Raw genomic sequence first — 26,588 nt, forward strand, 5'->3', positions numbered from 1 at the left:
ATAAGCATGCGTCAGATGGAGCTGGGAAGGAAAGGGCAAGTGTGTAGAGATAGGACTCCTGGGTTCTATTCCCAGACGGGGAGGGAGCGCGGTCGAATGGTCAGAACAGAGGACAGGGAGTCAGGACTCCTGGGTTCTGCTCCTCGGCTGGTGGGGTGCCCTAAAATGCAGGCTGGATCTTACGCACCCACTGACAGGTGGAAAGCTTTGCAGCACTGTCCCTGCCCAGCCAACCCTGCAGGGAACGCTCAGCAGAGGCACGTTTTCCCTCCCGTTGGCTTTTAATTATATTAATAATAAAAGTCGCTTGCATGAAAACAGGAGCTTTGTTGCTTAGGAGCTCATCTGCACCCGCTGCTTATTCCCCACTTTAAACCATAATCCTCGGCTGGGGACACCACAATTAGCCGCCGCGGAGATGGTCGCGGTGTCACAGTGGATTAGGACTTCAGCTGGGGGACTCTGCAGGAGGAGCAGCTGAGCTACTAAGCAACCACCATCCTGTTTTCACCCAAAGGAGACCTTGGGGACAACCCCCCCTTGTCCCCTGGTTATTAGTCACACTGTGATAGCGCCTACGAGCCCCTGGCCTGGGTCAGGCCCCCTCTGTGGTAGGCGCTGGAACACAGTCCTTGTTCCAAAGGGCACAGACACTATAAGCCCCCGGCCCCTTAACCGGGATACCAGAGAATCAAAACACCACTTAGAAGAAGTCTCCCCACCTGGCGTCAGCAGTCTAATGCCCCTGGTACAACCGGGCCTGGGTGGGCTGAGGTCTATGGGCTGTGCAGGGCCGATCTCACACATGTGCCCTGGGCTGCAGAATCCAGGTCAGCTCAGAGCCCACTGGCAGGCTGGGGAGTGAGGAAGTGATGGGGCGGGAAGAGGTGGGGGGCATGGGAGGGGAAGGGGTAGAGAGAAGGGTGAGGCAGCAGGAGAGGCAAGGGGCAGAGGGGGAAATATTCTAGAGGACAAATTTTTTGGAGACCCCCCCCCCAAGATACCCCACCCCCTGCTGCAGGGGAGTGGGGCTGCACTGTTACAGTCTGTGCACTCTGGGGATGATCAGGGACACGGGCCCTGCACAAGGCCTGCAGGAAAAGCAGGTTTGGCGAGAGATGAAATGTAGGGTGGGGGGGGAACGAATCTCTGATTTATGAGGCTAAATCCTCCTGCCCAGCCCCCACCCAGCCCCCTCCAGCTTCCCAGAGAGCTGCCCGCATTCCCTGCAACACCTGGGGCCATTCCATCTGCAGCCAAGCATGAGCCGCCTGCAGCTGCAGGTCTGCAGCCCTTCCTCCCCCTCGCGCCCATCAGCCCTCCCGGGGGGAAGTCCAGCTCCACTGGGTTCCTCTCCCCTCAGTGCTCCTGACTCACTAATGATGTGCAGGGAGCTCTGCCCCATGGCCCAGCCAGGGGGAAATCACCCTGGTACACCTGTGGGGAGAGCAGGCGAGGAGTCCTGGAGCCCCAATACACCAGCAGGGCCTGGCTGGGAGCGACCCATGGCCCATCCCCGTCATTCCTCTAGGACGCTCACAGGAGGAGAGACCCCCTTCTGCCAAACGCCCACCCTGGTTAGCTCAGGATCCATCCGCCCTCCATTCACTACAGCAGCTCCGAGGGCGAGCTAAACGACGTCACAGCCCCATGCCTCACAGACAGGGGGTCAGGGCTCTGCCGGAGAAGGAAAGGGCAGGCGGTCACGGCCGGGGCTGCAGGATAAGACTGCACAGAGCATAGCAGAGCTAGCACGTACACGGATGTCACTGGGACTGGCATCCGAACTAGCAGCCCACATTGCAGGATCATGGCCACTAACTATGTCATTAACTGTGTATTTCATAATTGCCTCGGCACCATGAGGCGCCGGCTCTGATCCCAGCCCAGACACTAATTCACTGCATCACCGCAGACATGTTATCTCCCCTCTCCGGCTGCCTCCCCAGCCACAACATGGGGACGCCAGCCCCTGCCTTACGGGGGCCATGAGGACTGGAATACCCATCCCTGCTGCCCCTGAGCTGATGGGAGTGGCCATTGGCTTGAGCGGGACAGGATGGAGGCTGGTGTCTGGGGCCGAGAGTATCGTGTGACTGGGCACGTCACTGAACACACCTGGGGCGGGGCTGGGGATCGAACCCCGGTGTCCTGACTCCCCCGAGAGCAAACGTCTATGGCCACGAGAGGCCCCGAGCAGGGGGTTTGTTCTGCTGCGGTTGTTCCCTTTGCCCCACACCAGCCAGAGTCTGCAGCCCTCGCTCACAACCCACTTGGCTGCCTGAGGCTCCCTGCAGGCCAGAGCTCCCCGCTGACGGCCTCCTCCGTGTCTGTCTGTCTGCACACTGATGACCTGTTACTGGCTCTGATGGTGACCGCCGAACCACAGACCAAGCCCTCGCCCAGCACTGAGGCTGCGAGCTCGCTGCAGGCCCAGGGACTCGCATCCAGTGGCTGGCAAGGGCCCAGAACTGCCCCACCTGCCCAGGATCCACCCTTGCCTCAGACTGGAACCGCCTGGAGGCGAGTAACTCCCCTCGGCCAGGAAGCGATGGGGCCAGCCAGTGCCAGCCGAGGCAGAATCCCACCCCCTTCCCCAGGACCACACACCGGATGCAAGCAGTGAGTCAGAGGCAGAGTAGCAGGTGGCAGAGGAGAGGCCAGCTGATTGCTGCTGGCGGCAGCCTGCCTGCTGGGCTGGGCTGGGCAGCCTGTCTCCTCACTGGCGGGGAGGGGTGCTGATGGGCACCCCCTCCTCCAGCGAAGGGCTGGCCCCCCTGGGGCAGGGTGTGCAAGAGACTCCCCCGTAGGGGACACAGGCCAGAGGACCCAACGGCAGGGACACCTGCTTCCCCAGGGCTAGGTAGGCCCCAGACGTGCTGTGATGGCGGGGGCCAACCTGGCAGCCATTCCACGCTCAGCCTCAGCTGATAGATCCTTCTCTGGCACCCGGACACCAGGGTCCCTCTCCCAGCGCACGCACGCACACAGAGCAGAAGGTGCCCTGTGGTTTCTGCCACCCAGAGATGGGCCCCAGCCCCAGAGCCCAGCTGCGACCTCGACCTCACCACCTGCCCCGGCCAGAAGACAACCCTGGCTGGATTGAAGGGGAGGATATGGCCACCCGGGGACAGGAATAAAGCACGAGCTGCATACATAACTCAAAGCTCATTAACGGAGCCATGGCCCCATTATTCCAGCTCCCCACCCCCGCCACAGGTAACACGCCCCTTCCTCAGCTCCCTGCCCCTCCACACCCCTTTCCACCCCGCCAGGAAGTGGCTGCTAGAATAAGTTCCAAATCCAGACCGAGCAGGATGGGGCCAGGGCAGAATTCCCCCTTATGACTCCTTCTCTCCTCCATCCCCACTGCCTGCTCTCGCCAGCTAAGTGCCCCCCAACCCTCGCCCCACTCTGCTAAACTCACCCCAACTTCTCACAGATGCCAGCCATGCATGCCCCGGGCAGCCAACCAAACCGCCCCTGAAGAGCGCCACAAGAGGGCTGGACTGTGCCTCACGCCACCTGGAAGATGTGGGGGGTTCCCGGCTGCCCCCTATGAGGCGCACAGACTGCCCCGCTCCAAAGCAAGAGAGCCAGGAGGTCTCCAGCTACCAACCAGTAGGCTCTTGCTCAGATTACAAGCCCAGTGCAGCTGGCAGCATGGGCAGCAACAGGCCCGGGACTGGCATAGCAGGGGGTGAGGCTGGCTAACACAGAGAATGCTTGCACTGCTCCTTTCCCTGGTCCCCTGCTTGAGTCCTTTACTTCCACGAGCACCAAATTCTCGCCCCCACTCCCCTGCTGTGCAAGCTCAGCTGACCTCGCTGCCCTTTGGTCTCCCGTACCTGCTAGGTCAGCTGCCAATGTGCCAATTTCACCTGGGCCGGACCTCGGGGAGGCCCCTAGAAGCCGGCGCCGGGGCCATGTGCACGTGACGTGGGACCTGGATGATGGGCTCGAGGGTGGGCTACACCACTGCCAGAGTGGGGTGGCGTACAGGAGAGCCCGGCTATGTGGCCCGCTTCCAATAGCCGACCGGGCAGAGAGGACGAAAGCACAAGGGAGACTCACCCGCTCCAGGGACTCTACTTAGACCAGGGCACATGGTTGTCCTAACATGGGCCTCATCCACAGAGACCATACAAGAGGCGGCTGAAGTGGCCAGCGGGGTGGCGGGGGGGGGGAGGGGAAGGGGGTGAAATATCCTTCAGCTCAGGCCAGAGCTTCAACGCTGGAGGGCACCTGATGGGAGAGAGAGACAGCTGGAGGGGGAGACGGAGAAAGGAAGCGTGCAGGCGGGGGAAGGGATATTAGCGACTATCCCCTTAACTCGAACCCTCCTCGCCTCTCGGCCCCAGTGGGCCGTAGACAGGCAGTCGGGCTCATAAGGACCGGAACGCTATGGCCAGGTTTTACATGCAGGGTGCAGATGGAGCTGGGTGTGGGGAGCCGAGTGGGGCAGGCAGTGAGCCTGTTTTATGTGTCCATCCTCACCTCACCGCGCGTTCCCACCCCCAGCCAGCGAGCGCCACAATAGCATTCAGCTGCCTTCCCCGAACACTAATGAAGCCATTATCCCCCCCAACCCCAGAAGGGGTTATTCATTCCCCTTCCATAGATGGGGAAACCGAGGCACGGAGTTTACAGCCAAACTTTTTCAGAAGTAGCCCCTAATTTTGTGAGCCTGCATTTTCAGATATTCAACCTGAGATGCCCAGGGCCTGGTCTGCAGAAGCACTGAGTACCTGCAGCTCCCATCGGCTTCAGCTGGAGCTGTGGGTGCTGAGTACGCTGCGGGCGTGTCCACACTGTAATCGACACCTGTGGCTGGCCCGTGCCAGCTGACTTGGACTACGGGCCTGTCTAATTGCAGTGTAGACGCTCGGGATCAGGCTGAAGCCCAGCTCTGCCACAGGCTCCCTGGGGGATTGTGGGCACATCACTTGGTCCCTCTGTGCCTCAGTTTCCCATCTGTAAAAACAGGGATAAGAGCACTTGGGGAAACCGAGGCACTGAGAAGGGACGTCACTTGCCCAAGGACACATGGGGAGTCAGTGGCAGAGCTGGCATTAGAACTCAGATCCTTTCCCCGTGCCAGGCTGCACACACCTCCCCGGCCGGGGCACGCCAGACCCAGCCGGTAGCTGCAGAGGGAGGCGCCTGTAGGGCCGACAGTTTGGCCCAGGGGAGGGAGGGAAAAGGAGAGGCGGATTTATTTTGCAGTGATGCAGGCAAAAGGAAAGAGGCTCCTGAGCCTAATCAGGTGCGAGTGCAGAGTGTGTGTGAGAGAGGAAATCAGCAGGCTGCAGGCGAGCTGCTGGCAGGGAGTCTCCACTCAATCTTCCTGCAGGTTTCAGGCTGTTAGACAACTGGGCCAGAAGGCCTGCAAGTGCAATCAGCATTTAACCACTAGGACCATAGCAACCTCCCAGGACGACAGCAATCGCAGCCGTCGGCGGAAGGGGGAGGGCACTGCCACAGAGTCAGCCGAGGGGCAGCCACGCCAAGGGGGCTGATGCAGAGAAAGGAACAGCAGCGCACAAGGGGGTGGGGGTGCCACGACACAAAGGCCGTGCGACCACGCGCCTGCGACACCGAAGCACTATGGCCCAGGGGCAGCTGTGCAACACGCCCCCTCCAGCATTGAGGCACAATGGCAGCCGTGCAACACCCGGATCCCCCGCGGAAGCACTTTTGCACAAAGGCAGCTGTGCAATCACAAGCAAAGCTTTGTTGCACAAATACTCAGCGGGTAGCAGGTAGCAAAGAAAAGAACCTGAAAGCCTCCGCACTGAAAAGAAGAAATAAATGTCAGGCCCAAACCAAAGAAATAAATACCGGGGGGACCTTTGAGACCCAGGGCAAGGGAGGAGAAGTCTGTCCCCAGCCACCACTGCCCCATCATTAACCCCTTCCTGTCCAACCCAGCCACAGCTGTGCTGCTCCCACCTCCCACCGAAAGGCAGTTCTGCAATTTCAGACACAGCCCTGCAAGTCCTGCTTTCAAATCAAGCCTCTTCCCTCACTCAGACTCAGGAGTGAGCAGTGCAGTGCCGAGCTGCTCGTTAACGGCCGCTCATTAACAGCCCTCTGGGATGAGCAAGGTACCTAGGGCACCTGCACCTCCGACTTTAATGAGCTCCGTCACTGTCCTGAAGCCCTGAGCCACAAATGAGGGGGCACGGGGCCTTCTCCGTGACTGATGCCGGACTGCCAGGAGCCAATCATCGCCAATTTCACCGGGCGGCGCAGCAGCCAGCATGGCCAGGGGAGAGAAACAGACAGAGAAACAAGCAAATCCTGGTGCTTGGCTCTATGGGGGTCACTGTACCCCACAAAGCAAGAGAGAAGCCACCAGGAAAGGGAGGGACCCGGGCAGTTGACTCATCGTGGCAACTGCAGGGAGGTGGGGGAGGCAAGGCAGCGGCTGCCGAGAAACGCCCTAACCTCACCACAAATGCATGCACACGCCCCCGGAACGCTCCCTGCACCTCGGCCCTGTGCCATGAGCCAGGCCACCACCCACAGCCGCCAGTGGCCCCTGCCCGCCGCCAGCTGTCTCCGAGTCAGTGGGGCACAGGGATGAAGTGCTGCTTAGCCTCCCACGTGGGGGGGACACAGTAGGGAACATGGGGTGGACACCCCAGGGGAGCAGGGAGCAAGAGCCCTGCTATGAGATGCGGGGGGGGGGGGGGCGCGCAGGTGTGACCTCAGCAGCTGCGCACCTGGGCCCAGCCTAACCGGGGTAGGGGAGTGGCTGCAGCTTGTGCACGGAGCCATCCTTCCAGCCCCCGCTCCCCCCACACACAGGGGGGTCTCCCCCAAAGCAGCTCCTGCAAGCTGAGCATTCCCACCTCCTCTCGCCTTTCCCAGCTCCTGCCCCCCACTATGCCCGAGGGGGCAGGGCAGGGGCTGCGGCCATCCACACATCCCAAGAAAATACAGGTGTGCTCGAGGCCACAGGGAACATCTTCACTTGCTGGAGCCCAGGCTGCAGGGGAGCTCCCAGGCTGAAGGGCGGGGAACCTGGCCCCAGACCACTGTGACTCATCCCGACCCATAGAGAAGGAAAGGTAAGAATCCTGGTTTGTCCCTGCAGCAGAAATGCACCTGCACCCAGGGCAGTGCCTCGCTGATAGCTGAGGGGCCGGGAGGCCAGAGTCAGACTCTGATTTCAGTCATGCCACTGCTGTCAATTGCATCACTGACTTCAGACGCTGACTGCAGCTCCTAGCGCTTGGGGCCAGACCCATGTCACATGGAGACCAAACTCTGTCCTGACTTACATCCTATGCGACACAGGCCAGTTTTGTGGTCCAGGCCCACAACGAGCATCCGGGAAGCCGCGGTCTAATCTTGCTGTGCCACCGACTCCCTGTGTAACCTTGGCCAAGTCAGTTCAATGCCCCGTGCCTCAGTTTCCCCATCTGTAAAGTGGAGACACATGGCTACGTGCCCAGGGGGCTGGGAGGCTCAGTTCTTTGAAGCACTTTGACAGGAGTGTTAATACCCGGGCAGGACTCAGCCGCTATGCATCAGCTTGAAGGCCTTCCCCTCCAGCCTGCCCGCCGCAGCCCACTCCCTTCGAAGCACCACATATCTGCCCGTCACCCCCAAAGCCGCCTTCCCCCCATCAAACAAGACCAACAACCCCTGCAGGCAGCCTGGAGCTGGAAAAAAAAATCCCCGCCCTCTGCAGTGCAACTTCCTGGCTCCACGCAGGATCCTCACCCCCAGGACAAGAGCCTGGCTCTTTCTGCTCCTTCCCAAGGTAAACGCTGGAGGCCCTGGCTGCGTAGGGCTCTCCAGGAACTCCCAGCGCCCCGGCTGCTCCTGAGGGAGCTGGACTGGGACACTGGCCTTCTTGCTGACGCACCATCTTCTGCTCACTGGCTCCACACAGGTAGCCCCATGGCTTTCTGTTAGCTGGGAGGGAACCTTCCACAGCAAGGAACCCCATGCCCTGTCCCTGGAACCACTTGCCCATTGGGCTAAGGCCTTTTAACTCAACATACAGCAAACAGGCCAGCTAGATTAATGGAGCAGAAAGAGATTTTTGAGCCATGAAGGTTTTCGAAGTGTCCTCACCCCCTTTTTATAGAAGGAATCGAGTCACAGAGAGGGGAAGTGACATGCCCAGGGTCACCAGGCCAGGCAGCAGAAAAACCTGAACAGAACCCAGGAGTCCTGGCTCCGAGTCCCTTGCTATAAATTCTCCCCCCAGAGCTGGGAACAGCAGCCAGGAGCCACAGCTCCTATTCCCGCACTTCGACCACACCCCCGCCCAGCGTTTGGAAAAGATCCCAGGAATCCTGACTCCCAGCGACGCCTGCTCTAACCATTGGCCCACATTCCCACGCAAAGCCTGGGCGAGAACCCAGGAGTCCTGACTCCCAGCCCCTTGCTCTGGCCCATAGACCACGCTCCTCCCTACACATCTTTCCAACCGCAGCCGGAAATTAAATTAAAGAGGAAAAAAATACTTCCACAAGCCTGTTTTCTAGTCAGTCGCTAGCTCCTCCCTGGGAGCCTGGCTTTTCTGCTGGCTGCGCCACAAGCTGCTGGTGACAGGAGGAGGGGAGATGAGCGTGGGGAAGACAAGCAGAACCATGGACATCGGGCAGGCTTGGGACCCCCTTGCCCTAATCCCTGCAGGGTCCAAGCACCAAGCCGCCCCCGCAGTGACCTACACAAAGGCTGAGTGCCACCCACGGCCCACTCCGCCTCCTGCCCCAGCAGCTCCCTCTGCCACCCCCTGCTAAGCATCCCCAACCTCCAACCCCGACCCATGCGGGGCTCTTGGCTGCCTCGTTAATGTTTACTCAGGTTAGTTTAGCAACGGCAGGTTGCTATGGTAACCTTGCAAGCCATGCTGCACCATCGGGGCGACTAAGCCACGCAAGGCGGGCGCAATGGCCCCCGTGATGTGTGGGTGTCACCTTGGAGACTCTGCGGGGTGCACCCAGAACAGTCTGATCGGCGGGCTCCTTGCCGCTCGCTCACTCGCACAAACACCTTTACCCTCAAAAAACGCACACCTCCTTCCCCTAAGGCAGGGAGTGGGGTCTAGTGGCGAGAGAGGGGAGCTCGGTGTCCGGACTCCTGGGTTCTCTTGCCGGCTCTAGGAGAGGACTGGGGGTCGTGCTGGGAGTCAAGACACCTGGATTCTGGACTTCAGGACCCACGACTGGCAGTCACTCGGAAAAAGCACACCTCCTTCCCCTAGGGCAGGGAGTGGGGTCTAGTGGCGAGAGCACGGAGCTCGGTGTCCGGACTCCTGGGTTCTCTTCCCGGCTCTAGGAGAGGACTGGGGGTCGCACTGGGAGCTGGGAGTCAAGGCACCTGGATTCTGGATGTCAGGACCCACAACTGGGAGTCAGTGTGCCTGGCTCCTACCCCCATCTCTGCCATTCAGCGTCTTTGGCCAAGTCCCCATCCCTCGGCATCACTGGACCACAGCGACCTCCCCTCGCCCCAGCGTGGCCGTGAGGCCCGTGCACCCCCTCCCAAAACACAGGGAAGCAGCTCCCCTGAGGCCTAGCTCCCTTCCGCAGCTCCCCGGGCAGCTGGCGCAGACCTACCCAGCGGGGCCCCTGCGGCCGTTCCCGCGCGGCTGAGCAGAGGGCAGGTGAATCCACCAGCCAGCTGAAGCCCGGCTCCCTTCAGCGATCACAAGGTTCAAGTTGCACGAGCCTCCCTCCCTCTCTCGCTCGCTCTGTGCTGAAGGCTCCTTCGATCCGACTGTCTGCACCGCTCTCTGCCAACACGCCTCTGTGCTGCATTATTTATAAAACACGGGAGCAGCGGGCTAGGCAACAGCTGCAGAGCACTCGAGAGTGCCACAACCCCGCTGGGCACGGCCCCAATTCCGGGGGGCTGCACGTGGGGGAGGGGGTTGGGGAATTTTCCCATTGGTCCGCTGAAGTCTTGCCCCTTCTCCTCCCCCCCCGCCCGTGGCAGGGCGAGCACGGGCGGCTGGGCCGGTGGGGGGCATTCCCCACGCTCTGCCCGCTCAGGAGGGGCCCCACCTTCGGGGGCGGGGAAGGACGATCAGGCACCTCTCCCCCGCCCGCAGCCCCTTCCGCCAGCCACATGATCCAGGGCCCGCCGCTCCATGAGATCATCCCTCATCGGGGGGCTCTTCCCGGTCACGTGGCGTGGGGTCACCGAGCTCCAGCATGTGGAGGGGGCCCAGGCTTTCCCGGCTCCCCCACAGGCACCCTAAGCTATCCAGGGCAGGGCTGCGAGGTTTCCCACCCCGGGGACAGGTGGGGGAAGACATCAGGGCACGCTTTCCCTGGTGGAGACACACACACACACACTCGGGCACACCCGTGCAAAGCCAGGGCCATGAGAGCAGAACCCCCCCTGCCCCCCCCCGAAGCCCACGCTTGCTGTTTGCTGGAGCAGCGGGGGTCCGTTTGCGGTCTCCGACAAGGCTTCCTTAAGCCCTGGCAGAATTCCTCACCTCCTCCTTTCCCCACCAGCCCCACCTTCGAGACCGGGGAAGGCCGGGTTAGAGCTTGGATTTTTTATTATTAATTTCCACAGCCACATCGAGAGCTCCCCCGCCCCGCCCCGCTCCCCTCTTGTTCTCCCGAAGATCTGCACGGGCTGAAGCGGAGCTGGGCTGCCACTAGGATTAATTCTGCATGACTGCCCGTCTCCACAGGGGTGTCTAAGACCCTTAGGGCCGCAGCAAGCTTTAAAATTCCTCCAGCCCAACTTAATTCCCTCTTTCTGAGGTGCTGGCACATCTGCTGCAGCTGAACGCGGACAGACTGGAGCACCCAGGAAGACAGAAAAGACTGGGGGTGGGGGGTAGAACGGGCTGGGCCTGAACTCACTGGCAGACCCCCCCCACCCCTTGAACTCACTGGCAGACCCCCCCCCCCAGGGACAGCAAAAAGGGTCGGAGCAGCCCCTCACCCCCCTGCCTCCCCTCTCTAGGGCAGGAGGAGCGAGCTGGCTGCAGACCCTGTGACATTCTCCCTACGGCACCCATGCCCTCATCGTCAGCCCACCCCAGGCTCCCCTGGCCTTTCCCAGGGAGGAAGGCTGGATCTGCTGGAGTCAGGCACAGGGCTAAGAGTTTGGTGACCTGCGTCCAACGCCCTTCTCTGCCCCAGTCTCTCTGAGTGAGCTGAGGCAAGTCACTTCTCCCCTCTCTGCCTCAGCTCCCTGTCTGTAAGAGGGGGATAATACACACAGTGCAGCGGGGCTGGCAGAATTCATCCCTTGGTGGTCTATAGCGACCCGAGGGCACCACACCAGCGTGAGGGAGCTGCCAGTTTCGTCAGCAAGAGCACATGTTTGTGTCCAGAGAGAAACATGGCCCTCCGCACGCACAGGAGACAGAATCATCATCCACAAGTGATCAAAAATTTCAAGTCAGGACCCCCACAAGCATGAGATTGGCTTAAAAATAATGAGATTTTTTAAAATACACATTTTGGGCCTTTTATTTGCTTTCTGGTATTTAACCCTTTAGGGATTGTGTTTTCCAGCTTCTCTGCAACCACACGGGGGGAGGGAGAGAGAAACACACTTTTTTTCCTTCAAAATGGAAGCCAAGAGTCTCCTGTAATCACATGACTCTGGGAGCTGGGGCTTTAAGAAAAAATAGAAAGTGTCACAAGAGCTGGGCACTGCTGAGGGCCAGAGAACCTCTCTGAGCACACAAGATCCACAAATGCACACACACCTGCAGCACCACTTAGGAGAAACATACCCCGATCTTCTGTGTGGCATTGGATTTTCAGGCATATCGGCTGACCTGGCTGGTCAAACCGATGGAGTTAAATGGAGCAGGGGCGGCTCTAACAGGCAGCCCACAGGAGGGTAAAATAAAGTCACCCTTTCAGAAATGGTCCCATTACATTTGATTCAGGCTCTCCTGCTCTGCGAGACGGAGGAGGACCGCGAGGAGTTTTGCTCAGCTCCCTTGTCAAAGTGATTCTGGTGCCACCTTACAGAGGCCTGATTTTCAGAAAGCACCGAGCAACCCTGCCTCTGAGAATCAGGCACCTTTAAGGTGCCCAAGTTGGACCCCCAAAATCACTAGGCACTTTAGAAAATCTTGCCCTACAGTTTTTAATAGTCTTTCCCCACCACATGCGTAATATACAACAGAGCCAGTTGCAACGATGACATTGGAAACTACCAGCCAGGTTCTGCTCTCGGTGTAAATCCAGAGTAACTGCTCTGAAAAAAACCAATTTACACTGGTGTGAACGAGTGCAGAATTTGGTCCCCCAAGAACACCCTGGCAATGACTCTGCAGCCGTGTGGTCTCTGCCCCACCAGCGCAGTCTAACGCACATACCCCTACCCCCATGGTGCAGAATGGGTCTCTTGGCACTCTCTATTCTCGCTGTCCCATAACCCCACGTGTGACTCCAGCAGCTCCCCCTCCGAATCTTGTAGCAAGGCACCGAAGAGCTGTGCAGCTGCTCTTACAGGGAGGTGACGGTGACAAAGCCCCCCTGCCAACCCTTTCAATAGCCACCCATCAGACATGGGCATTCACATTAGCTTTCTTGTTAAAGTTACAAAATCCTGGGGCCAATGGTGCCAAGTGTGGGAGCGGAGGGCGCCGGGCAATCTTGCACGATCGGGCTGTGAGAAACCTTGACGGACACGAAATATGCGAAACCAGGCCACAGCGTATGACCCGCTGCCCTGGGAACAGCTGACACTCTCTCTGAGACATTACCTCTCACAAGTTGCTCTTTGTGGACTTGAACCCTCTTAGCCCCCTAGCCAAGCCTCGCTTCTCTTCCTGGGGTGATCAGTTGTTTAACTGAACCTTTCCTCTAGCTTAGATTGGAAGCTCCCTGGACCGAGGGTCTCGTCTCTGCCGTTGGCCTGTGAGGCACCATTGTGCACGTGTGGTGCCATATACGCCATAATAGCATGGGGCTACTAGTAGGCTGGATGGGCTAGTGGTTAGCACACTGACCTATGACTCAGGAGACCTGGATTCAAGTCCCTGCTCCACCACCGACTTCCTCTGTGACCTTGGGCAAGTCACCTAGTCTCACCCCCTAAGCTCTATGGGGCAGGCACCATCATTTACCAGATCTTTGTACAGTGCCTAGCGCCCTGGGTCCCAACCTGCCTGGCCTCGAGGCATGACCGCGGCATAAACGTCCAATAAGCAACATCCTGACCGGATAGCTGCCTTGAACGTATCAATGGTGGCACGGCTTAGAGCTGATTAGAACCAGGGTTTGTCTGAAACGGCATGCAGCTGTGTGTCTCTCTCCTTCTCTCGCACACTCCCCCCACCCCGCTGGCATTCCCACAATGCACTGGAGCAAAAGAAGGCAGAAAACGTTTCCTTGCACTTTGAAGGCTCAGAATCCTAGGAGCTGAGAAATTTAGCCCTGGGGCAAAGCTGACCTGCGGGGGAGGGGAACAAGGTGCCCACTTGCTGCCTCCTCCTGAGAGCCAGAGCCCACTCTCCAGCAAAGCCACCCCTCCCATTACAAGAAGAAATACCCTCAGCGTGGGGCACGAGAGGGCCTGCCCCCTGCCCCCTGCCACTTGCCCAGGAGACGAAAGGAAGGAGTGGGAAGTCAGCCCATCCCAGCTGCTTGCAGAGCTGCAGCTATGTGCATTTAAATCACTTATATCTTTACTTTCTCCTGCGCTGGCTGTGAGATGGGCTTTTTTTGCATTCGTAATTAGGGGGTGGAACAGATGGCAAAGGGTTCGTTTAAAGTAATGCATCCATTAAAATAACCTTCGCTGTCGGGGACTGCGCTCCGACGGGGGCTTGCTTCACCAGAGGCGGATGGGGAGGGGAAGCCTCGTTCTGCTGCAAGGAGTTGGACTTCGGGAAGCAAGCCTGGTGTTGGAGAATTGCCTCTGAGCGGCACCCCGCAGCCAAATTCAGACCTGTGACTCCACGGAAGTCAATAACCCAGAGCCCCTTATACCAGGGCTGCATCTGGCCTCCTGTACATACCTAGAAAGTGAACAGGCTCACATGTGCCCACCTGAATACCACCATCATGGCACTGAGCAAGGCATGGCATGGTCTGCACACAGGACTAGGAGCCAGGTATTCCTGGATTCTAATCTTGGCTCTGACAAAGCCCCTTCTAGCATGGCTTTGGTCAAGTCACAGCCCCTCTCCGGGCCACAGTTTCCCCATCTCTAGAACGGGGATAATGGTACTGACCCACCTCGCAATGCAGCAGTTGTGAGGCTTGTGCAAAGTGCAGTGAGCTCCCCAGATGATCAGTGTTAGGTAAGTGAAGGGGACCTGCTGGGGGACCCCAGAATTTAGCACAATCCATGACTGTGGCTTCCCCTCCGCCCCAGATCCACCAGGGTGACTGATTTCTAAGTTTTCTCCAAGAGATTCCTGTAATGCTGGGAGCACCACTGGGGGCCTGGCATTTTGCTGAGATGCAGGGACAGCAGTGATCAGGTTCTGCTCTCGGCCACACTGGAAGGAATCCGGATTTGCTGATCTGCAATCCACCTGAGGGCAGGGAGAGAAGAACTGGCCCAGCATTTACACTCCAGTTGTTGCATCTCAACTTCCTCTCCCAGACGTCCCCAGGGAAGGATCGCAGCTGGGCAGTCACGGTAGCCCTATGACAGCACAGGGAACCCCCCAGAGCAGAGGCAAGAACACCCTTCAGCACCGCATGCCCCCTGGGGAAGGCCTGGAGGGTGGGAGTGTGGAGGGGAGTGTGCTGGTAAACCCTGCAGGGTCCAACTAGAACTAACCAGACCAGCCTGGACGAGCTACAGACCCCTGCAGCCCTTTCCTCTCCTCCCCAGTGCCCCCAGCACCAGCCGCCACCCCGGGCTCTGGCTCTCCCAGTGCAAAGCCGAGGTGGGACTGAGGAACAATCATTAGCCATTCCAGGCCAGCGGCAGCAGAAGCCGCCTCTCCTGTTTCAGCCCTGGCTCCCAGGAGAACTAGGGGAGGCTTTGTTCAGGAATCAGAGAGCAGGCCAGAGAGAGAGACGGCCCCTGCCAGCACTTGTGTTTCACTCCCATGGAATGCTGGGGAGGGGAGGGGAGTCAGGAGCCCCTGCAGGGTTTGGGGCTGGGCTGGAGGGTGCTTCTCAGCCTGGGGGAGGGGGAAGCCGGGGGGGAGGGAAACGGGAGACGGCTCTGAAAGCAGATGTTTGCCTGTGTCTGGTGAGGAGCTGCAGGCCTGTGCTGGGGGGGGGATGTGTGTGTATCAGAACATTTCAGGGGTGTACATATATGTGATAGGGGACAGTGCCTCTTGGCTTGGGGGAGTGTAAATGTGTGTTGGGTGAGTGTGTGCTGGGGGCACCCTAGTGTCAGCGATGGGATACTAGCGTGCACTGGGGTGCTAGCTCGTAGGCAGGTACTGCGGCTCCTAGAGCATGCGTCTGTGTGCCAGGGGCTGCAGTTAGAGCGCTCTGTGTCAAAGAGATGCCCACTGATTTTCTGGGCTCTCCGTAGGTAGCTAAGATTCCCCGCTAGCAAAGAGGACTGCCGCTTGCCGGGGGGGGGGGGGGGGGGTGCAAGTTGGTGTTTTTCTGCCTGGCAGAGAGCAAAGACCTTCACAGCCCCTCTCCTGAACATGGGGATGGCCAGGGGGGTAGAGAGGGGAAAGAATTTCACACAACACACAGTCAACCTGTGGAACTCCTTGCCAGAGGATGTTGTGAAGGCCAAGACTATAACAGGGTTCAAAAAAGAACTAGATAAATTCACGGAGGCTAGGTCCATCAGTGGCTATTAGCCAGGATGGACAGGGATGGTGTCCCTAGCCTCTGTTTGCCAGGAGTTGGGAATGGGCGACAGGGGATGGATCACTTGACAATTCCCTGTTCTGTTCATTCCCCCTGTGGCACCTGGCATTGGCCACTGTTGGAAGACAGGATACTGGGCTAGATGGACTTTTGGTCTGACCCAGTAAGGCCGTTCTTATGTCTGTCCCTCCTGCCCCATCGTCCTGGGAGGAGAAGGGGTCATGGGGAGCTGGGGGGAGCGGTCAGGGAGGGACACAGGCAAAATTTCAGCCTGCCCATCCATGTTCAAATATTTAGTGTGTGCTTGCTAGGTGCTTCTGCTGCCTTCAGGGCATCCCTGCCTTTGAAGCATCTGAGAGAAGCAGAGGTGGGAAGGGGGAGGGAGAAAACGGGGCGGGTGTAGGGGGTGTGGAGGGAAGGAGGAAGAATGCCAGGCCCAAAAACAAGTTTTGTGGATTGTTTTCATCTCCTTACAAACCGCTGACATGGACACTGCCTGGGGTGAGGAGCCCCCTGGATTGGGGGGGGGGGGGGAAGGGAGGGAGGAAGGCACCTCCACCCGGGCTCCTTTGGCTTGTGGGGAGGGGTGAGGGAGGGAGACAGGAAAGCAGGAGGCTGCAGCCTGAGGATTACAGCTCCTGGGGCTTCGGCTCAGGAATTCACCTTTGATCAGCCAGGCGACAGCTCCGGGCTAGCCAGGCCTTCACCAGGCAAAAGGAACCAACCCAGGCACCGCGCCCCATACCCTCCTCCATTCTGCCCCCACCCCGAGCCCAGGGGCGAGATGGCAGCTTGGCTCACAGGGAGCTGGCCCCATCTGGACCCCGCACACACGCCCGCCTGGCAGCCAAACAGCAGACCCCCGCCCCCCAGTCTCTTTCCTTGCCCTGTCCTCTTCTTGCTCTCCACACCCACTACCCAGCACCTCAGAGCTGCCCAGCTGCGCCCAGGGGCCAGCAGACAGCTGGGACGCATCAATAGCCAACATGAGCAGCTGGACTGGGCCTCGGCCTTCGCTAGCACATTGGAGGGTGGGGGGGCGGCCATCACCACCCTGTCACACAGAGCTCGGCCCCTCCATTTCGCCCCTCCTGCACAGCACCCACGAGACCCTCACCAGCTCCAGCGGCACTCCCTGCTCTGCACCTGCAGACCCCTGCCCGCCGCCTGAGGTCCTGGCACCACACCTCACCCTAGACGCTCGACATCCCCCTTCGGTCACAGGTCAGCCCAGGCCTCTTCCCCCCAGCCCTCCCCAAGGGGGTTCACCCCAGCCCCCAGGGGAAGTGGGGGGGATATGGGTGCTTCCTTGTTGCCATCCTGCCTTTCTCTTCCCCACCAGCTCCCCTGGGCATGGCAGGCCCACCCCCATCCTCACTGCTTCCCTTGTTTGCATACCCCAGGGTCTCCCACATAGGGGGGTCCCCCCATCCTGAATGGGTCCCCCACCGGCCCAGAGTTCTCATCATGCTCACCCCCAGCCCTCCCAGGATGCAGCTTCTCAGGGATGGCTGTGCTGGGGGGTGGGTTGCGGGGAGAGACACCACAACATCCCGTTAACACCCCGTGGTTGGCGGAAGCCAGCGGACTTGGTGCGCATGTTGGGAACACCCGGGAGAACATGCCATGTGAGTGGGGGCTGCTGGGGAAGCCGGCACCGGGGGTGGGGGCGTTGCAGAGAAACCAGCTAAGACCTGGTTATGGTGGGACATGGTCCAAGACACTGACCAAGGATGCTTTGGGGAAAGCCCATGCCGGGCCAGAGCAGGCCAGGGTCATGTTGCAGTATGCGCCCAACGCCCCTCCATCAGCTGCAGAACCAGGAGCCTCCCTTGCCATGGAGAAATCCCTGGGGTCTCCCCTCCCACCCCAGTACGCACAACATGTATGGACCCCTAGCAATCAGAAATGGAAGAGACCTCTGGGTAGCAACCCCTATTGGTGCAAGGAAGGGAGACCCAGGGATTAGGGCATGGGCCTGGGACTTGGGAGCCCTGCATTAATTCCCTGCTCTGCCATAGACCTCCCCTACCCCAGACACTTTATCATCCGTGCCTCAGTTCCCCTTCTGCACAATGGGTAACAGCGTTGCCTGACCTCCCGGGGCATGTGAGGACAAATACACGGAAGACTGGAGGCACTTAGGGATTATAGTAAGAGGGGCCATAGAAGTACCTAAAAACAGTGCCCAGCTCCCCATCCCCGGCCAAAGCAGGCTCAGAGCCTGCGACACGCTGACCGAGACGCTAGGCCACGCTCCCAGAGCTCCCATTGCCAGGAAGCTTCCTCCCCTGACAACAACCGAAGTTTTCCCTCTGCCTCCCTTCCTCTCCCAGTCCCATGCAAACTAATCTCCCTGCAGCCTTGGCATATGCCCCCAGCCCCATTCGCTCCAGCCCTTTGCCAACCTATACTTATTTAGCCCCATGTCAGCTGGCCTCTGCAGCCCTGGATCTGTTTTGCTGCTCTTCTCTCAACCCTCTCCAAATGTGCCCGGGTCTCCCTTGGTTACAAAATGCCCAGAGCCGAGCACAGCATTCCCAGGGCACTGGTGCTGGGACAATCCAACTACCTATAGACTTACTGCCACTTCTAAAAAGCATCCAAAACGCCAGGAGCTGCAGGAAGTGTTACAAAGGTGCCAATGGGTTGGTGGATTGGTAAGTAAGAGAAGGGCTCCCCAAGGGAAACCCCTCCAAACCACAGCACAAATAAAACCCTCCCCCAGATCCCAGTCAGCCTCCCTTGCTGGTCCTTCCAACAGGCCCCGACGGTCAATACAGCCCAGCCCCTCATCACACAAAGCAGGGGGTGAGTGGTGCTGGGAGGAAGGAGGACACTAGCTTCCCCTGTTCCAGGTCTCAGAGCACACAGGCCCAAGGCTGCCCTGGCTTTCTTTGTTATCATAACGGCCATGCAAGTATGCAAACCACTCCCTGTTCAACGTGCTGCCCACTGTCACATTTCGGTTTCTCCTGGCCATTACTCCTTCCCACATTCCTCCCCTCTCATCCAAGATCTGGTTCGGCTCGTTTTCCCATGGGTTTCTACTAGCCACGCTGGAAAACAAGGAACAAAATCAGAAGACGATAACTTTCCCTAAATATAGCTTTACATTCTGGCAGCAAAGTCCCATCCAACTTGAATGTCCTCAACAAAACCCAAATCTTTGTTCGTTATTTTCTGGTCTCTCCAGAGCCCAAGGGGTTATTTTCCTTCTGTCTTGGAGTTCCCGGCTCCTCCCAGTTTAGTGTCTTCTGGACCATCAAGACTGGTTCTAAAGCAGCCTCTGCTAGGCACCAAACACTAGACCAGGGGCTGCCTTTTATCATCCCTGCCTGACCACAATCCTTCAGCCACTTTTCACTCCCCACAGGTGCTCACTCCAGGCCAAGACGATTTAACTTTCCCCGTAAGATTTTGAGAGACCCTATCAAAGGCTTGACTAAAATCCAGGTGCATTACAGCTCATCCACCACACTCCCCTAAGAGCGTCCCTTGTATCATCCCATCCCAAGGAAAGTCATCACATTTTATGCTGGGTAAATTCCTGGGGGCCAGCTGGTGTCAATCAGCATACCACCTGGATTTACAGCACTGCAAGATTTGATCTTTATCGCGCCAAGGTTCCATTAACCTCTAGATATTTAGACCCTGATCTTGCACAGACTAACATCCAGGCTTCGCTTGGGTAGACCCATGGACGTTAAGTGCCAGCACAAGCCTTGAGAGTGTTGGGACCTTTGACATTTTTCTCTTAAGCGCGCCCCTTTAGTTAATGTGGGAGGATATAAGTTCCTGGCCAGCAAACGCCAGGATCACAGCGTCCTCCTTTCGGAAGACCGGTACCATGGTCAATTTTCCCCAGTCTCCCCATATCTTGCCATTTGAGGATGCATCGGCAGTCCTCACGTCTCCACGCACACATATGTTGAGTGGTCGCTTGCCCTCCCTGGTCGTGTCTGCCAGATATCAATGTGTCTCGCCCCACTTCTCCACCCAGGGGTGTGCCTGGGGGAGTCTCTCAGTCCCTAAAAAGTGTCTTTATTCCTGCCTTTGCACACACAGCCCCTCCCCACCCACGTCTCAGCTCACCTCCCCCTCTCCTAACCCATCATCCCCACATCTCTAAGCACTTGCCTCTGATGGGGCCATCCCCCCACAATCCACATTGTGGCCTCTTCTGCGCCCACCCCGACTTGTCATGTATAGGAAAATCCGAGTCTCCCACGCACATGACCAAGTCTCCTGCTCCCCAGCCAGCATGGTCTGCGGCATCCCTTTCGCCCCCTCTGGAGGGCCCAACGGCTGCTGCCACTTCTCACTGGCATCTCTGCACTTTGCACCCAGCCTCCGCCCGGCTTGCAAGTCACACGACCACCTCACACGGCTGCTGCTCCCCACCTGGGCTGGCAGAACAACTCCGCCCTAACAGACTCCCCTGGCCTGGGTACCAGGCAGCTGTCTCCCCCTCTCCAGCACCTTGCAGCGCAGAGCCAGGTTCACTTTTGTCCCCCAAACCTGGTCTGGTCTTACCCCTCTCCCATGGCAGGGACGCTGACCAGCCAAGCGGAGGTTGCAGACCACGGGCCACTATCAGCCACTTCCTTTAACCACTAGATCCCACTCCCAGCGCTGGGAACAGACCCACTGCTGTCAGAGCTTTTGGGGGGAGGACTTGGGGTCTCTCAGGCTGCTATTGCCTCACCTCTCCCTTGGATTGAGGCAACTCTCCTCTCTAGCAGCTCGCTCCCGGATGGAGGGGGACACACCAAACTTCACATACACGCGTATCTCTCCCCAGCTCGGCTCTGCATGCATCCTGCAAGCTCTAACAGATGCTCCCCTGGGGCAGCCCTCCTGCCCAGGCAAGTAACTAGCCCCAACGGGCAACCCATTGTTTGGAAACCTGCTCCACCCAACTTTCCCCCCAGCACCCTGCTTCCCCTGGGCCAGGGGGCTCTGTTAGTTAATTAGATCCCCTGAGTGGTCTCTCCATGCTCCGGGAACCTCCCCGCCCCAAGGGCGTTGGGGGCTAGCAGCCTTCCCCATGCCAAGAAAACATCAGCCTGTCTCATTGCTGGGCAAGGTGCAGTGCCGGGGAGCAGGGAGGAAGGAGAGGGATGCGTTTCGCCATCAAACTTTTGACTCCCGTTGACGCCCTTCTCCCAGTTGTGCAGGACTCTCTGATGCCGATTTTTGCTTCTTGCAGCCAGGACGCAGGGGGGCAGCCGGTTCTGTGATGGCCAATGGAACCGGTGATTGATGCCAGTCCAGCAGAGGAGACCGTCGCGCCAATCTTCCCCATATGCAGCCCCAGCAGCCAACTCACAGGAGAGGAACAGGGACTCATCCCCCCACTTGCCCCATGTATCTTTGTGCTTTTCCGAGACCAAGCCCAGTTCAGCAAGCTCCCAGCCCAAATGGACGAGTACTGCCAAGCTGGAAATGGGATGCCTTCCTCACACACCTTATCACATTGCAAGCACATGCTACCCTCTCGACAGCAAGCTAGCCTGGGCCCTGAACGCAGCCCAGTAAACTCCAGGCTGTTTCTCTTTACACCGCTAAACTATCCCGAGAGTGTCACATCCCTTTCATCCCGGGCTCCAGAATATACCCCACTAAGAATCGCAGCGGGCACCTCAGAGATCACATCTGAAGAAAATTACAGCCTTAAAGCTACGTTTTGCTGTGGAAACAAAATACTTACCCATGTGCTCAAGCAAAGGTGAAAGGGTGGGCGATACAATGCATCAGTGTATGTGCCCACGAGGGACCAAAGAGACATGGCAACGGTTAGTGCAAAGCACCAGTCTGAGCATGCAGGAGAGAAGCGGTGCACTAGTGCTCTGCATAGGACAGTGTGCAAAGAAGCAAAGGTGTCCTGCTGGTCCGTGCAATGCACCAGTACGTGCAAGGAGGCATTATGACTGGCCCTGCAATGCACAGGGGGACACACCAGTTATTTCACAGTGAGTAACACACGCACGTGCACAAAGCCTAGGAGCCACAGAGCACAGTGCAATGCATTCACACATACGCACCAGCCAGAGAACGTGTCATGGTGGTCAGGGCATTGCCCCAGACATGTACAGATGCCCCAGTGAGCAATGCAGTCACACGTTTATGGAAGAGAGCCAAAGTGTCCTGGGGAGCTGTGCAATGCTCCAGAATGGGTGTGCGACAGAGGCGGAGTCACAGCAAGCCCTGCAACGCACTCTTGTGCAACAGACAATGCCTCATAGCAGAGCAGAGGGGCAACGAATTGCACCAGAGAGTACCAGTGTGGGAAGGGATGTGTCCCAGAAGGCCAGAGGGCAACACACTTTTCATGCTCCCCAGCATGGAAGACGACACACAAGCTCCAAAGCAAAGCTTTACCTTTCAAACACACCAAGAGTCAGGGCTTTCGAGCGCCCCTCGTGCATCACCTGACATAGAGGTGGTGGGGAAAGGCAGAGCCAACAGCTGAAAATGTATGCTTATTCCCGACAGACGTCCAGGTTATCAGCAGGGCTGGAAATGGAACAGCATCTCCTGCTGGCTTTTATTCCACATGGATATAAAATGTACGGATACACTGTACGTTTCACTTGACCCTTCCAGGGATCTGGCCAAAAACATGGTCTACACGCACTGCACAATGGGTTTGCTAAACATCTCAGATCCGAGTTGCTCCTCGCTCGTACCAGGTGTAGAATCAGGAATAACTCCAAGTCAATGGTGGCATGCCAGAGGAGACGACAATGAGCCCCCACAGATCTGGCGAGTCGACAATGGATACATTGATCACACGCATTCAATGAGGGGCGGGATTTTCAGAAGCGACTTGGGATTTTGGAGGCCTGACCTGATCCACTTTAAAGGGGCCTGAGTTTCAGAGGGAGGATGCTCAGCACTTACTGAAAACCCAGGCCCCTTTAAGGGTTCTCAGGTTGGGCACCCAAAATCACTAGTCACTTTAGTAAGGCTCAACCCGACAGGACAGCACATACCAGACTGTCCATTATGGAGCACCGAGGGCAAGGGAGAAGATCTCCAATGCAAAAGACCCATCGCACATCCAACCAGACAGAGCCACAGGCTGGTGTCCAAAGCCCCTTCTCCGTGGGGTGCTGGGCTCCACTTCCAGGCAGAAATCCCCCCCATCCACCCACATTACAAGTCCAGAAGTAGGAAAGGGCCCTCCCCACCAAAGCCTGTTTACTGAGAGCTGGTTTCCAGCACTCGAGAGAATAGCAGGAGCATTTCAAGGCCCTGTTTCCACTTGGCTGACACACGCTATTTATAGAAGCCTACAATTCTCCCAGAGCTTTCCTCGGGATCTCAGCAGAAATAGACTGCCCCGGGTCCCTGCTGCCTCTTCTAAGGAGGCCAGGGCAGGCACTCTGTCCAGCCAGCCCCTTCAAGCCTCCTATAACCTTCCATCGCCTCTCCTGCCCCAGCCTCCAGCTCCCAACTCTGCATCACGTCCTTGCCCACCCCGTTCCCACCATGGTGCCAATACTTCTCCTTCAACCCCCCCGTTCAAGGCAACGGGGCCAATCCTGCTCTGAGCAACACTGGTGCCAACCGGGAGCAGCTCCATGGAAAGCAACACAGCCAGACTATTCTGCGTTTGCTTTAGGGGAAGGGAGTGGGGTGCTTGCTCAGTGCAAAGCCAGCATGAGTGAGGGCACAGTTAGGTCCAAGGGGCTAAAATCGTCCCGCCACGTAACGGCCCGGGAGGCAATGGACTGCAGTGGAGTTGCACCAGGCATGGTTTGGCCTATTCCAGTTGCATAGGCATAAAGAGCAGCATTTCTCCCTCCCCCTCCAGATCCCACAGACAACAAGACAGTCACTGCAAGGGGACACCTAGTGAGTCATCACGCCCCGATTCAGCAAAGCTCTGAAGAGGTCGCATTGAATTCAGTGGGTCTTCAGCGCCCGCTTAAGTGTTTGCTGAATCGGTGCCTAAGTTCTTAGGGCTCCCGTCTGCTCTCTGTCATGGTGGTGTCAATCTGGAGTCACTCCACTAATCGCTGGGTTTATACCAGCGAAACTGAGCTCAGAATAGGGCTTTTGAGCTCCACTCCCAAAGCAACATGCCAAGTTCTCTGTGCACAGGCCACCTGGTCTTGCATGGGGAGAAACTGGCCCCTGCCAAGTGAGCTCGCAGAGTATTCAGTCTCCTCAGCCTGGCTGCTAGGGTAGTTTGATTTTCTGGATGTATAAGAATCTCAGTGTTTTCCAACTAAGCACCCAGGGGGGCAGTTCTGGTCTCCCACTAGTGCCGCTCAGTGGAGTTACTCCAGCAACCCTGTGTCTGGGTCTGAGCTAAGAATTCCAGTGTGTTATTTGCAAGCAGGGGGTGCAGCACCTTGGCACCAAGGGGATCTAAAAAAAAAAAATATCCAAAAGAAAAGACTCTTACAAAAATTTGGCCCCTAAGAACTAGCTCTCTAGAATTTAAGGTAGCAGCAGGGTCTCCAATGCATCCAACTTTGTGCAGCATTCCCCCCTGGACAGCCCAGCCAAGCACTTTCACCATGCTTACAACTAAAGGCCTTTATGAACCATAAAGAAAACTCCCCCCTCCCCACATGCACCCCCCCACCAACCAAAGGTCTATCCCTCTGCTGTCCAGCAGCCCCCACCCCTTTGGGGGTGGGAGGAGGCACAGCAGGAAGGGCTGGGTTGATATCACAGAGATACAGGCGCACACACGAGAAAAGAAAGATCACCACAAATTTTGTTGACATCCTTCATTATAACTGCCGCCTGCCTTCTAGTGGACAGAAGCCAGCCTGACAGCTGTCACTCAGCAATCCCACATGCAGGGGGAGGCAGGCGGAGGAACCCTGTGAAATCACATCCCTCCAAAAGGAAACGCATAGATTCCAGGCTTATTTATTTATTTAAAGAAGTAGGCGACTTTGTTCCACAGGTAACGCTGGCTTCAGTAACTCCCCCCGCGCACACAACTCTGCTTGCCAGACAACGTCTCCCCACCCCAGCCTTTACCTCCCTGCCCCCCCCCACTGCCTTCATATCCCCCTTGCCAAACATTTCTGCGGCTTTGCTCCTTGAACTGCAATTAAAACTCCAGCAATTTGGGAACAACTCTCACAGAGGATGCAACTTCACCCTGCCAAACGGGGGGGGAAATGAGCCAGAGCCAGGAGGCGTCTGTCCCCGACACCCCCACGCTTTTGCCTAGAACCAAACCCACATGCTGAAATAATAAAGGACTGTTGGCTTGATCTTCCATTCCAACCCCCCCCTCCCCTCGCCTCGCCACCCACCCTTCCCTTTCAAAGCAGCTCCCCACCCACCCACCCCCGCCACTTAGTAAACATATCCTCTTACTCTGGGGCTTCTCAAATGCACAGCCCCTGCCTGCATCGCCCCCATCTGCATGTGCAAGGCAAGATTAGTGTTTACACCTAAAGCGATTTGCGGTAGGGATTTTTTTTTTAAGGGGTGGGGGGGGCGCACACACACACACACACACACAGAAAGGCAGCCACCGAGAGATGGAGAGCATATTGCAAGGCAGTCACCGGAGCGGTGTGGGCTTCGGGGAGGGCGGACAGGAAATAAGAGAAATACAACCCACTTGGCCTCAACTGCTGCCAAGCTGCTACACGGGAGACAAAGGCTGTTTCATCTGGACTGCAGGCTGCCCTTTAACCCCCTCCCCACAGAGTTTGCTGCCCAAGCACTCTGCAGCAAGTTGCTAGATTAGCTCATTACCGGGGGGGGGGGGAGGAAAGGAGGGGGGGGATCGATTGGCAAACCCAACAGCCCCGAGGAGCCGGCCGAGCGGAGCAGCGGCGGGGGGGGGGTCCCAGGGGCGGGGGGCGGCAGGGAAAAGGAAAGGTTGGTACTCACCAGCCGGCTGCGGGGCACCCAGCCCTTCCGAAGCCGCCCGCCGGGGCAGGTTTTTCTCTTCCACGGGGGCTGAGTCTTTGCTGCCAGAGAGATTCATGGAGCCCTCAGCACCACCGGCCACCTTCAATGACAGCATGTTCATCGCCTCCGCTCACATTCTCCTCCGGCAGCTCGGCTGGACACGGCCCCCCCTCCCCGCCCGCCCGCCCGCCTGCCTGCCTGCCCCCCCCGCCTGCCTGCCTGCCCCCCCCTCCCCGCCGATCTGCCCCGCTCCCTCCCGCCTCTCGCTCTCTCCGCCTGGGAAACACACAAAAGAAAAGCCAGGAGCAGAGGGGGGCTGCGGGGCGGGGGGGGGGTTGCAAGCCCGGGAGGAATCGCTCCCCGGCTCCGCGCTCTCCACCCTCCGCCGCGGCTCTCGGGGCTGGGTGGGAAAAGGAAATGAAGACACAGAGCAGAGCCCTGGCTTTTGCAGCGGAGGCTGCTCGTCCCCCCCCCACTTCTTCCTCCTCCTCCTCCTCCTCCTCCTTCCCCTCCCTGCTCTCTCCTCTCTCGCCTTCTGCTGCGCGCTGCCTGCCGGGCTCCGCCGAGCCTGCCGGGGCTGGGGACGGGCTCGCCGCCGCCTGCCGCTCCCGAGCGCTGGGGGCTGCTGCCGCCGCCGCCGCCTGCCTCCGACTTCTGCTTACCTTCGCCTGTCAGCCGCCGGAGCCGAGCCGGAACCCCAGGGAGCGCTCCGGCGGGGCATGCCGGGGATTGTAGTCCCCGCCGAGCCCGAGCTGGGGCGGGGGCAGAGCCCGGCGCGGAGCCGGCTGCGAGGGCTCGGAGCCCCCCCCGCGCCCGGCCGTCCAACTTCTGCCAAGTTTGGGGCTGAACTTTGCACCCACAGCCAGGCTCCGGGGCCCGCCGGACGCAGCCTGCTGGGAGCCGCAGGACGGGCTGGTTGGCTGTTTTGTTTTT

At 58.4% G+C, this 26,588-nt stretch overlaps 1 protein-coding gene across 4 annotated transcripts in view; it reads right to left on the reverse strand.

Moving 5' to 3' along the window:
- Positions 1–26,279, reverse strand: part of AHDC1 (AT-hook DNA binding motif containing 1) — a 111,753-nt gene extending 85,474 nt beyond the window's left edge. For 2 of the 4 annotated variants that reach the window (XM_074934567.1, XM_074934568.1), the window contains exon 1: positions 25,635–25,775. In XM_074934567.1, coding sequence (XP_074790668.1) covers positions 25,635–25,770 — 136 coding nt within the window. In that variant the 5' untranslated portion in view covers positions 25,771–25,775. Of the gene's footprint in view, positions 1–9,584; positions 9,780–25,634; positions 25,776–26,187 lie in introns of those variants that run through there. The other 2 variants (XM_074934569.1, XM_074934570.1) reach the window with 2 other exon arrangements.
- Positions 26,280–26,588: the final 309 nt, after the last annotated feature.

Source organism: Natator depressus, chromosome 19 (genome assembly GCF_965152275.1).
Source record: "Natator depressus isolate rNatDep1 chromosome 19, rNatDep2.hap1, whole genome shotgun sequence".
NCBI lineage: Eukaryota > Metazoa > Chordata > Testudines > Cheloniidae > Natator > Natator depressus.